This window comes from Dendrobates tinctorius, unplaced genomic scaffold (assembly GCF_039654945.1).
Source record: "Dendrobates tinctorius isolate UK_male_01 unplaced genomic scaffold, ASM3965494v1 ptg000326l, whole genome shotgun sequence".
Lineage (NCBI taxonomy): Eukaryota > Metazoa > Chordata > Amphibia > Anura > Dendrobatidae > Dendrobates > Dendrobates tinctorius.
Genome location: NW_027361993.1, coordinates 10,762,011 through 10,774,394, shown reverse-complemented (window position 1 = coordinate 10,774,394; position 12,384 = coordinate 10,762,011). Strand labels below are relative to the sequence as shown.

Genomic DNA, 12,384 nt, shown 5'->3' with positions numbered 1-12,384 from the left:
GGGCGTTTTCTTTGAAACCAGATGATCCTATTCTGACTAATGTGAACGCATTTTTTCAAGCCTTTGGGGTTGTTGTATGACGAACCTAATGCATTGAGCCAGGGTCGAGATTCTGCAGAATTGTACTGTCAAAAATTCCGAAAGTGGGCGGTCCTTACTACCTGGAATGATAATGCCTTGGCAGCTTTCTCTTGGAAGGGATTGTCAGTAGCCATAAAAGATACTATGGTGGGATTTCCTGTTCCCTCTGGTCTTGACGATTCTATGTCATTAGCCATTCAGGTTGATCGGCGTTTACGTGAACGCAGGACTGCACGAGAGGTGTTGCCACCTGTTGAACAAGTGTCTGAACCTATGCAATGTGATAGAGTTTTGTCCAGGGAGCAACGTCAGGAGTTCAGAAGGCGTAATAAGCTGTGTTTTTTTTGTGGAGATGCCTCGCATATTATTTCTGTCTGTCCTAAACGAGAGAAACGTTTTGCACACACGTTTTCTGTGGGTGGTGTTCAACCTAAGTTTCTTCTGGCAATTACTCTGATCTGCTCCCTGTCCACATTTTCCGCCAAGGCTTTTGTGGATTCGGGAGCAGCCCTGAATCTAATGGACTTGGATTTTGCTAAACGTTGTGGATTTCCGATGACACCTCTGCGGACGCCTATCCCTTTGAGGGGGATTGATGCTACTCCTTTGGCTAAAAATAAACCTCAGTTTTGGACCCAGGTGGTAATGCGGGTCGCCCCAGACCATCAAGAAAATTGCAGATTTTTGGTGTTGCATAATTTGCATGATACCATTGTTCTGGGGTTTCCCTGGTTGCAAATTCATAATCCAGTTTTGGATTGGAAATCTGTGTCTGTGGTGAGTTGGGGTTGTCGGTGTGCCCTTAGTGATGCTCCGGTTTTTTCCACCTCTCCTCAGTCGCATGATGTTCCTGACTATTTGGCGGACTTTTATGATGTATTTAGTGAGAATGAGTCTGCGTCTTTGCCTCCTCATAGGAGTTATGACTGTGCAATTGAACTGAGCCCGGGGTGTAAATTTCCTAAGGGTCGGCTCTTCAATTTATCTGTACCCGAGCATGAGGCTATATGATCCTATATTAAGGAGGCGTTGGAGAAGGGTTATATTAGACCATCCTCTTCACCCTTAGGTGCCGTTTTTTTTTTCGTGACCAAAAAGGATGGTTCATTAAGGCCTTGTATTGATTATCGTGCCCTCAACAAAATTACTATTAAATATCAGTATCCGTTACCCCTGATTTCGGATCTATTCTCCAGAGTTAAAGGTGCTTGCTGGTTTACCAAGCTTGACCTCAGGGGGGCGTATAATCTTATCCGCATTAAGCATGGGGATGAATGGAAGACGGCGTTTAGTACTCCGGAGGGACATTTTGAGTACCTGGTGATGCCTTTTGGGCTCACTAATGCCCCTTCTGTCTTCCAGTGCTTCATGAACGACATTTTCTGAGACTTTGTGGATAAATTTTTGATTATCTATCTGGATGATATTTTGATCTTCTCCAAGGATTGGGATTCTTATGTGGAACATGTTCGGACTGTGTTCTGGATCTTGAGGGAGAATTCCCTGTATGTCAAAGGATCGAAATGCCTTTTTGGGGTACAGAGGATTTCATTTTTGGGATTTATTTTGTCTCCGTCAACTACTGAAATGGACCCGGCCAAGGTACAGGCCATTTATGATTGGGTTCAGCCCACTTCTTTGAAGGCCCTCCAGATGTTTTTGGGTTTTGCTAATTTTTATCGGAAATTTATAGCAAAATTTTCTAGTATTGTCAAGCCATTGACTGATCTGACTAAAAAGGGTGCTGATGTGTTGAATTGGTCCCCGGAGGCTGTTTCTTCCTTTCAGGAGCTGAAGTGAAGATTCACTTCTGCCCCGGTTTTGCGGCAACCTGATGTCTCACTCCCGTTCCAGGTAGAGGTGGACGCTTCTGAGATTGGTGCAGGAGCTGTTTTGTCCCAAAAGGATCCTGTAACATCTAAGATGAATCCCTGTGCTTTCTTTTCCCGAAAGTTCTCTCCATCTGAACGTAACTATGATGTGGGGAATCGGGAACTGTTAGCCATGAAATGGGCATTTGAGGAGTGGAGACATTGGTTGGAGGGAGCTAAACACCAAGTCGTGGTCCTCACTGACCACAAGAATTTGATTTACCTGGAGTCGGCCAAACGCTTGAACCCTAGACAGGCTAGATGGGCCTTGTTTTTTACACGTTTTGATTTTGTGGTCTCTTTTCTTCCTGGCACTAAGAATGTCAAGGCAGACGCCCTCTCTAGGAGTTTCTTTGCTGATTCTCCTGTGGTGACCAAGCCTGCTACCATCTTAGGTGAAGGGGTAGTTCTTTCTGCCATCTCGCCCGATTTGAGACGTGCTCTGGAAGAGTTCCAGGAGGACAAACCTGAGCGTTGTCCCAGTGGAAAGTTGTATGTTCCTGACCAGTGGAAGAAGAGAGTGATGTCTGAAGTTCGTAGCTCTGCATTGGCTGGTCATCCAGGTATTTTTGGTACTAGAGATCTGGTGAGTTGGTCTTTTTGGTGGCCCGCCTTGTCTCGTGATGTCAGGAATTTTGTGCAGTCCTGTGGGACTTGCTCCCGGTCTAAACCTTGTTCTCCCTCTAGTGGGTTGTTGATGCCTTTGCCGGTCCCCAGGAGGCCATGGACCCATATTTCAATGAATTTCATCTCTGATATGCCTGTCTCTCAGAGAATGACTGTTATTTGGGTGATTTGTGATAGGTTCTCTAAGATGGTTCATCTTGTACCACTCCCTAAGTTGCCATCTTCCTCTGAGTTGGTGCCCCTGTTTTTGCAACAGGTGGTTCGCTTGCACGGGATTCCTGAGAACATTGTATCTGACAGAGGAGTTCAATTTGTGTCTAGATTTTGGAGGACTTTCTGTTCCAAGCTGGGAATTCAGTTGTCCTTCTCCTCTGCTTTTCACCCTCAGACCAATGGGCAGACGAAGTGAACAAACCAGACCTTGGAGTCGTATTTGAGATGTTTTATTTCCGCTGATCAGGATGATTGGGTTTCATTTTTGCCATTGGCCGAATTTGCTTTAAATAATAGAGCTAGTTCTGCCACTTTGATGTCACCTTTTTTTTGGAACTTTGGGTTTCATCCTCGATTTTCTTCAGGGCAGGTGGAGCCTTCTGCCTGCCCAGGTGTTGACACTGTGGTGGAGAGAATGCACCAGATCTGGGACCAAGTGGTGGATAAGTTATCTCTCTCCCAGGAAAAGGCCCAGCGGTTTTCCAACCGACATAGGACCATTGGTCCCCAGTTTAAGGTTGGTGATATGGTTTGGTTATCATCAAAAAATATCGCTATGAAGGTGGCTTCTCCTAAGTTTAAGCCTAGATTTATTCGACCTTACAAGATTTTGGAGATTATTAATCCGGTCTCTTTTCGTTTGGCTCTTCCTGTCACATTTAAAATTCATAATGTGTTTCATAAGTCCTTGTTGAAGAGGTTTGTTGAACCAGTTGTTCCTGGGGTGGCACCTCCGGACCCTGTATTAGTTGAAGGTAACATGGAATATGAGGTAGAGAAGATACTGGATTCCCGTCTGGCTAGATGGAGACTCCAGTATTTGGTTAAGTGGAAGGGTTATGGTCAGGAGGATAATTCCTGGGTCTCCGCCTCTGATATTCATGCCAAAAGATTGGTGCATGCCTTTCATCGGGCTCACCCTGATCGCCCTGGTGGCGTGGATGAGGGTTCGGTGACCCCTCCTCAAGGGGGAGGTACTGTTGTGAGTTCATTTTCCCCTTCACCATTGAGGTCTGATGAACTCCCTCTTCTGGTGAAGGAAGGTAGTGAGGCTGATTACAAAGCACCTGAGCAGAATGATGATGACTGGGTGACTGGGATTGCTGACTGGATATAAGGCAGCCGGCGCCCTTCTGCCTTGCGGGTGATTACTCTGAGGGATTCTTGGAGACCAGTCTGATTCCTGCTCCTCAAAAGCTAAGTTTTCTGCTCTACTTTTTGCATTTGTGCTTTGGTTTTGTTTGCCTTGTTTTTCTGGATTTCTGCCTTTCCCTGCTGGGTGAGCTGATTTCCTTTTTGCTCTGTCTTCAGATAATACCTGAGTATTGATATAGTCTTTTTGAAGCCTAGCGTCTTCAGGGCTTTTTTCCCTATCAGTCTGTTGGCTCTTGTTTTTGAGAGGGTTATGGCGGATTGCAGACAGCAGCTTTTCTATTCTGTCCTATTTAGTTAGCTTGGGCCCCGTCATTTGCTCAGCCTATCTTTCTATCTGTGTGAGTGTTTTTTCAGCTTGCTTGACCGTCATTATATGTTGGGGGCTGCCTATTGCTTTGGGGTCTGCTCTGGGGCAGTTTAGATTTCCCTTTCTGTCTTTAGGCTATATAGTTCTCCGGCTGTGATCGAGGGGTCTAGGGCACCGTAGGAACCCCCCACGGCTACTGCTAGTTGTTGTTGTTAGGTTCAGGGGTCTGCAATCCGATAGCTGCCAACGTCTCTGGTTTTCTGGACTTAGCTAGTATTTCTGTTTTTGCCTCCTACGGTGACTCATTCATAACAATTGATATTCTCCCGGGGTTCCTAGGACCTCTCCTCAGGACCAAAGCCTTTCCAGTCAATAAGAAAAAAGGTCCTACCTCTATCCTTTTTCATGGCTATGATATCGTCCACCTCAAAGGTATTATCGGTACCAACCGGCTGAGAAACAGGATCAGATACGAGGTAGAAATGGATCAGCACCACAGATTTCAGGAGAGAGACGTGGAAGGTGTTCAGGACCCGGAGCAAAGCAGGCAACCTCAATTTGTAGGCGACTTCACTTACACATCCAAGTATTTCAAACGGTCTGATGTACCGCGAGCCCAGCTTGTAAGAGGGCAGTTTTAACCGGATAAATTTGGATGAGAGCCAGACTTTGTCCCTGTACGATATGGTGGAGGATCCAATCTCTTCTTGTCAGCATAATCTTTCATCCGGTCAGCTGCCTTCTTGAGTGACGTGTTGGTCTCGGCCCAGATTTTGGAAAATTCTGGGGACAAGGTGTTGGCCGCAGGTAATTTAGAGGCAGGGGTTACCGGAAGGGGAACACCAGGATGTCTGCCAAACACAATGAAAAATGGAGACTTGGCCGAGGATTCGCCAGTATGGTTGTTGTAGGCGAACTCTGCCCAAGGAAGTAGGTCAACCCAGTCATTTTGGTGGGCATTGAATAAAGTGACGTAGGTACCCAGTCAACGTCTGGTTGGTACGCTCCACCTGCCCATTGGACTGTGGATGGTAAGCAGAGGAGAAGTCGAGGGAAACGTTCATGAGCTTACAAAGTGCCCGCCAGAACTTGGAGGTGAACTGAACCCCCCGGTCACACAAAATACGTTGAGGTAGTCCATGGAGTCTGAAGATCTGATGGATAAAAACTCTGGCCAACTCAGGAGCCGAGGGAAGACCGGACACAGGGAAGAAGTGGGCCATTTTGGAGAAACGGTCCACCACCATCAGGATTACTGTACAACCGGAAGAACGAGGTAAGTCGGTTATGAAATCCATGGCAATGTGTTCCCAAGTAACGGCAGGGACTGGCAACGGGAGCAATAAGCCAGAAGTAAGTCGTCGCGGCACTTTGTTCTTAGCACAGGAGGGACAAGAGGCCATGAAATCAAGTACATCTTGGCAAAGCGTAGGCCACCAGTAGTGACGCGTGATAAGGGCAAGCGTCTTCTTGGTTCCGGCATGGCCGGCCAGTCTGGAGGAGTGACCCCACAGAAGGACCTTCCTCTTGAGATTTTCTGGGACAAGGGTTTTGCCTGGGGGTGGAGAAAGCCAGTTCACTGGAGCCACAGCGATGATTCTAGTGGGCTCAATAATGTGCGAAGGTTCCTCCACTGTCTCAATTGGCTGGAAGACCCTGGATAGGGCGTCGGCTTTGGTGTTCTTGTTGCCAGGGCGAAAACAGAGCTCAAAATCAAATCAGGCAAAAAATAGGGACCATCTGGCCTGACGAGGATTAAGTCTCTAGGCAGACTGGAGATAGGCCAAGTTTTTGTGGTCGGAGAAGATTACAAAGGGATGGACCGCCCCGTTCCAGGAGATGACGCCATTCTTCCAGGGCCAATTTTATGGCCAACAGTTCACGGTCGCTGATCGAGTAGTTGCACTGGAGAAAAAGCCTTCGAAAAGATGCCACAAGGACGCAGACAACCGGAAGCGGATCTGTGGGACAGTACTGCCCCGGCACCCGTTGAGGAAGCATCCACCTCAAGCACAAAGGGTTGGTTGCTTTCGGGTCAGTGCAACACCGGAGCCGTGGAGAAAGCCCATTTTAGAGTCTGAAAGGCCTCCTCCGCCTCCGTAGTCCAAGAATTGTGAGTTGTCCCCTTTCGGGTGAGAACGGAAATAGGTTTGGTTATTGCGGAAAAGTGAGGAATAAATTGCCTGTAATAATTGGCAAATCCGAGAAACCGTTGTATCGCTTTTACTCCAACGGGACGAGGCCACTTGAGGACGGCAGTCAGTTTCTCGGGTTCCATCCTTAATCCAGCGTCGGAGATAATGTAACCCAGAAACGGCAGAGAGGTTTGTTCAGAGACATTTCTCTAACTTAGCATATAGGCGATTCTCCCGAAGACGCTGTAACACCAGGCGAACACTCTTCCTGTGGGATGAGAGATCCGGTGAGAAGACGAGGATGTCATCCAAGTACACGACCACATAGGACTACAAGAGGTCCCGGAAGATCTCATTGATGAACTCTTAAAACACCGCAGGAGCACTGCAGAGACCAAAGGGCATGACCAGGTACTCGTAATGGCCGTCTCGAGTGTTGAAGGCAGTCTTCCATTCATCACCTGTGCGGATACGGATCAGATTATAGGCTCTCCTAAGGTCTAACTTGGAGAAGACCCGGGCCCCTCTGAGACGGTCAAACAATTCCGGAATGAGTGGAAGAGGATACCTGTTCTTGATGGTAATCTCATTCAAGCCCCTATAGTTAATGCACGGCCGTAGAGATCCGTCCTTTTTCTTGACAAAGAAAAACACGGCTCCCACGGGCAAAGAGGATTTCCGTATAAAGCCTTTGGCGAGGTTCTCCCGGACGAACTCTGACATGGCTGAGGTCTCCGTGGGAGACAGACTGTAGATTATGCCCCTAGGGGAGTTGAACTGGGGATAAGATCAATTAGGCAGTCAAAAGGCCGGTGTGGAGGAAGAATCATAGACATCTGCGTAGGAGCTGTAGGCTGAAGGAATGCCCGCCAGGTCAGGGGGTGGCTGGGGAGCGGCAGCAAGACGGAGAGGAATCAGGCATCGAGCTTAGCACGGGTGCCCCTAGCGAAGTACCTCCCCCGAAGACCAGTTGAGAACAGGCTGATGAGTCCTTAACCAGGGAAGACCGAGTAGAATCGCATGGGAGAGTTTTGGCAAAACGTAAAAAGCTATCTTCTCTTGATGTAAGGCTCCGACTTGCAACTCCACCTCCTCAGTGACCAAGGTGATGGTCTCCTGTAGCGGTCTGCCATCCACTGCAGCAATCAGGCGAGGATTACATAGGGTAACCACAGGAATTTGGTACTTATCCACCTCTTCACGCCGGATGAAGTTACCTGCCGAGCCTGAATCCACGTAGGCCACCTCGGACCCACGTCTCTGCCCTGAAGCCACAAGAACAGAAATAGCTAGAGATTGAGAGGAATCATTCGCACCTAGGGAGGCCTCTCATACCTGACCTAGGTGGAGGAGTTTCCCGATCTCTCAGGACAGGTGCGGACAAAATGCGACGAACCTCCACAATAGAGGCATAGGCCTTGCGCCCGTCTCTCCCTCCAACACAACTCAGCCAACTTGAGGCGATCCACCTGAGTAGGACTGCGGGACTGGAGCACAGACAGCAGGACAGAGCAGGAACACGGAAGGCAGGACTGCAGGAGACAAGCTAGTGTATGATGGAACAGGGGCCCAGTGTGCTAATAAACACGAAGATCAGGCGCCTCCATCAAAGGAGGGCGGCCTGATATACCCCTGCCTGGTCTGCCATTGGTGCGGTGGTGCTTCCAGGTCAGGGCACCGCCGGAGCACAAGTGACAGGAGGGAGGCGCGGCCGCGGCCTACGGCGCATGCGCATTGCATGCAGAGATGCCGTCGGCCGTGGACCTGTCAGAAGGGACCGCCACAGCTGGCAAACGGCGGGGGGCTGCGGCGCAGGGGTGGAGGCCGGGTGAGTATACAGCGGCGGCATGACAGCTTATGCCTTATCCATGGTTACGCTTACGCAGCTTATGCCTTAACTCGCCACCACAGAGAGCTCCTCTCCTTATTAGATATCCCACTTAACTCATATACAGGACTTTACAGTACTTAGGTATCCATGGTTACGCCTACGCAGTTAGCTGCTAGTGGTAGTAACTATGGATACCTAAGTTACTGTTCAGCTGTGGATGACTCATAGCGCACAGACACACGGTTGAGCTGTGGATGACTCGTTGTGCACAGACACTTCCAAATTAGGTATAAATGAAATTCTAATGGCTCCTATCTGTACACAATTTTGTTTTACTTGCAAGGATAGATCCTAGAAATGTTGTCAGACTTATGGCACTTTTTGCCATATTCCTTGGCAACCCACTAAGGCTTTTACTTATTATGATTTGCTTATATGGCATCATCATATTCCTCCACACTTTGTATACATGATCATCAATGTCCCTAGTGTGGCTCAAAATCCAAATCCTCTTATCAGAATGTTTTTGGAGTGGGAAAGGAAGCCCACACAAAGAACGTACAAACTTCTGGCAGATGTTGTCCTTGGTGGGATTTGAACCCTGGACCCCAGTGCTGCAAAGTGCTAATGACTGAGCCACCGTACAGTGCTAACCACTGAGCCACCATACAGTGCTAACCACTGAGCCACTGTGCTGCCCAAAACTTTCTTCACACATTCAGCAGGGTCCTCACATGAACTCAACAACCTCATAAACACATACAGTACATAAGGCTGTGGGGTTTGATTCACTACACCCATGAATGGTCTGGACATCTTGGTCAGTGCTCAGACCTTGAATGTTGGATATGAGAAACCACCTTAAGATCTTTGGGTTCTTGCAATGTCTAATTGACTTTGTGTGCAGACCTGTATCACTGCCCCATAAATGCAGCTGGAGACACCACATATACTTTTGCAACTTCAACTTTCTTACAGAAGACCTTGTTGTAGGCTGGAGAACATGGATTTAGTAGTCAGATTACTAAGATAGCACTACGAAGACAATACTATTGGTGATACCATCCATACCATGCCAGACTAGTCACCTCAACTTGATGTTCTCACTTTCCTATATATTAAACATACTAAATACCCAGCAAAATCTCAGCAAAATCCTTAACAAATCCATATGTAATTCATGAAGATTTTGCCAAGGATTGGCTGCAAACTTTTCAGTGGATTTGTAGCAAAATCTGCAATGGACATATTCTCATTGATCATCAGAAGTCCCTTTAACTTTCAGATGCAAATATGAGTGAAGTGGACCGCTTGAAATGGTTTAATGCTTGCCAGCCAATAAGGCTACTGGCCACTGAAGCTGTCAAGCAGAATGGGTGCGGTGGTCTGCCGTCTGTCATGCTATACAAGAAGAAACATAAGTCCTTTATACAGAAGTGCTCACTGTTACCCATAGATGTTGGACGCTGCGAGACCATGTGCACCCCACATACCCTTGTGTAGCATTTGCCCATGATTATTATCTCACTTATGTCTTATAGATCTGTACACCTGCCAGCAATGTGGATCTCATCAGTGGTCGCCCATGAAGAGTGAGATCTGCTACAACAGAACCCTAGAATTCCTTCCATGGACAGAGCCATTGTCCCTTGTCCTTCTCTCTATAGTTACTTTGTTGCTCCTATTAATTACAGCAATTGCAGTTTTATTTTTTATGAATCTCAATACCCCGGTGGTGAAGTCAGCGGGAGGGAAGATGTGTTTGCTGATGTTATGGTCCTTGGCAAGCTCCTGTTGCACCCTGTATTGTTATTTTGGTAGGCCGGGGGTTGTCTTGTGTATGGTGAGACAACTCATCTTCTCTGTAAGCTTTACCATTTGCTTCTCTTGCATCGTGGTCCATTCATTCCAGATCATCTGCATCTTCAAAATGGCCACCTACATGCCTAAAGTGTACGAGATGTGGGTGAAGAAGAATGGCTCGGATATCTTCATCGCGGTCAGCACCGCTGGTCAGGTCCTGATCTGTGTCAGCTGGTTGTTTGTAAGGCCACCTTTATCAATTGAAGATTATGCCACGTTCCCAGATCAGATCATACTGAAATGCTCCGAGACTGCTTCTTTGGGCTCCATCACTCAGATTGCTTACATCGGGCTCCTGAGCATGTTGTGCTTCATCTTCTGCTACATGGGCAAAGACTTACCGGACAACTACAACGAGGCAAAATGTATTTCTTTCAGTTTATTGGTCTACTTCTTCTCCTGGATTGCCTTCTTCACCACCTATATCATCTACCAGGGCAAATACATAGCGGCCGTCAATGTAACTGCAGTACTATTCAGTGTGATGGGGATTCTTATTGGTTATTTCACTCCAAAGTGTTACGTTATTCTCTTTAGGCCAAAACTCAACACCACCGAGCATTTCCAATCTGCCATTCAGAACTACACCAAGAAACAGTCTTCTGCTGACTAGGAGGCCCTCCGTTATTGTACTCTTCTATATTCCTAGAGATGAGCAATTTGATTTCTGCTGCCCTGGTCAAGCATTTGGTCCAGTCCTCTGCGACAGCCAGTCTTTTCTTCTGCAATTGAAATCCTTGACCCGGCACCCTGGGTATCTCTAGGGCTTACTACATCCTGCAACATCCTGTAGGACCTAGTCATTAGGATGCCAAGAGTATTGGGCTGGATGCCAAACCATGACAGCATAAATCAAATTGCTTATCTCTATGTAGTACCTGTAGACATGGAGAACTAGGGGGTTAGGAGGGCACATAAGGCATGTGCCCTGGGCCAGCCATTGCTGACCCTCTTTCATCCTGTCCATCACTTTTTGGTTGCAGTTTGCACCTGGAGGTGACTATATGGGTAATCTATACGTGGCTCAATTTTGGGGTCTCCTCTTGTCAGAATAATAATGGGACCTTGTTGATCCTGTCCTACAGAATAGGTGGGAAGGGGGTCATGCATTAGGGTTATTCTCTATTAAAGTCTACAGGTTCATGTGCGTCCATTACTTCCATAAGCTCAAGTGGGGAGGCAATTGCGCACAACCATGTAAAGAATCACCCACTGACTCTGAAGCCTTAGCAGCTCCCTGGTTTGTAGAAAGAGGTTCAGATTCTTCATAATCATGGCACTCAGTCAAAACATTATATTTGTCAGTATATTAACAATAAATGCATTGATAATGTGACTTGTTTCTAAATCCGCAGCTTCTCTCGAGAAAGATAAAACTTGCTAACGGCAGCTGCCACCAGGGGGAGCTCAGCGCATACAAAGTTATACAACTGCGATTAAACTGAATGAGAGCTGTAAAAGTCTCTATGGGCCTCCTAGTGGTGGCTGCAGGAATATGCTGTGGATCTATAAAAGCAGGAGTAGATCCCTTCTCATCCCTGGCTTCATAACACTGCAGTGGTCTGCCTATAAGGTACCCACCTGTATGGCAAGTTAGCATGTGTATGGACAGCCATCTCTCTTATGTGGATGCGATAAGAGGCCAGGTATAGTCAAGTCCATAGGTTAAAATCAATATCTAGTTTCTGATAATCCAAAAGTTTGGCACATTTTCACTTTCACAACACCAAAAGCAGAGGGCGAGTGAGCTGCCAGTCAGCACATTCTTCCGATGCTAAACAATTAGAATGGAAGAAATTGTGTTATTAAAATTGGGATTTGTTTTATTTGAGGATTTGATTGAGGTTTAAAAACTTTTGTGAAAATCACATCCAATAATCTGTAATATCTGATGGTGTGAATCCCATGTTTCTGGATTAAATGAATGTTTCCATATGGTTTTGATATAACTGTTCGATGGTTGCTATTCCTGGACGTCTTCTTGCCTTTTTTTTCCATCCAGTATTATGTATAAGGCTGAGTTCACACGTGGCGTTTTCTTTCGCGTTTCCGCGGCGGTTTTAACCGCGCGATTTTGCCACGAAAACGCGAAAAATAAGCATCCCATGCATTCCTATGGGATTCCGCAATGCTGTGCTAATGCTGCGGTTTTTACCGCGGCGGAATCGCTTTGCGGTAAAAAAACGCAGCATGCTCATTATTTTGCGGAATCGCGGCGATCCCACACCCATAGGAATGCATTGTTCCGCTTACTTCCCGCATGTGGCTGTGCACAACATGCGGAAAGTAAGCAGAACAATT

The 12,384-nt window shown here is 47.0% G+C and overlaps 1 protein-coding gene across 1 annotated transcript in view; it reads left to right on the top strand.

Moving 5' to 3' along the window:
- Positions 1-10,729, top strand: part of LOC141074197 (taste receptor type 1 member 1-like) — a 140,827-nt gene extending 130,098 nt beyond the window's left edge. Inside the window, exon 5 of the mRNA XM_073561747.1 lies at positions 9,762-10,729. Coding sequence (XP_073417848.1) covers positions 9,762-10,696 — 935 coding nt within the window. The 3' untranslated portion in view covers positions 10,697-10,729. The remainder of the gene's footprint in view (positions 1-9,761) is intronic.
- Positions 10,730-12,384: the final 1,655 nt, after the last annotated feature.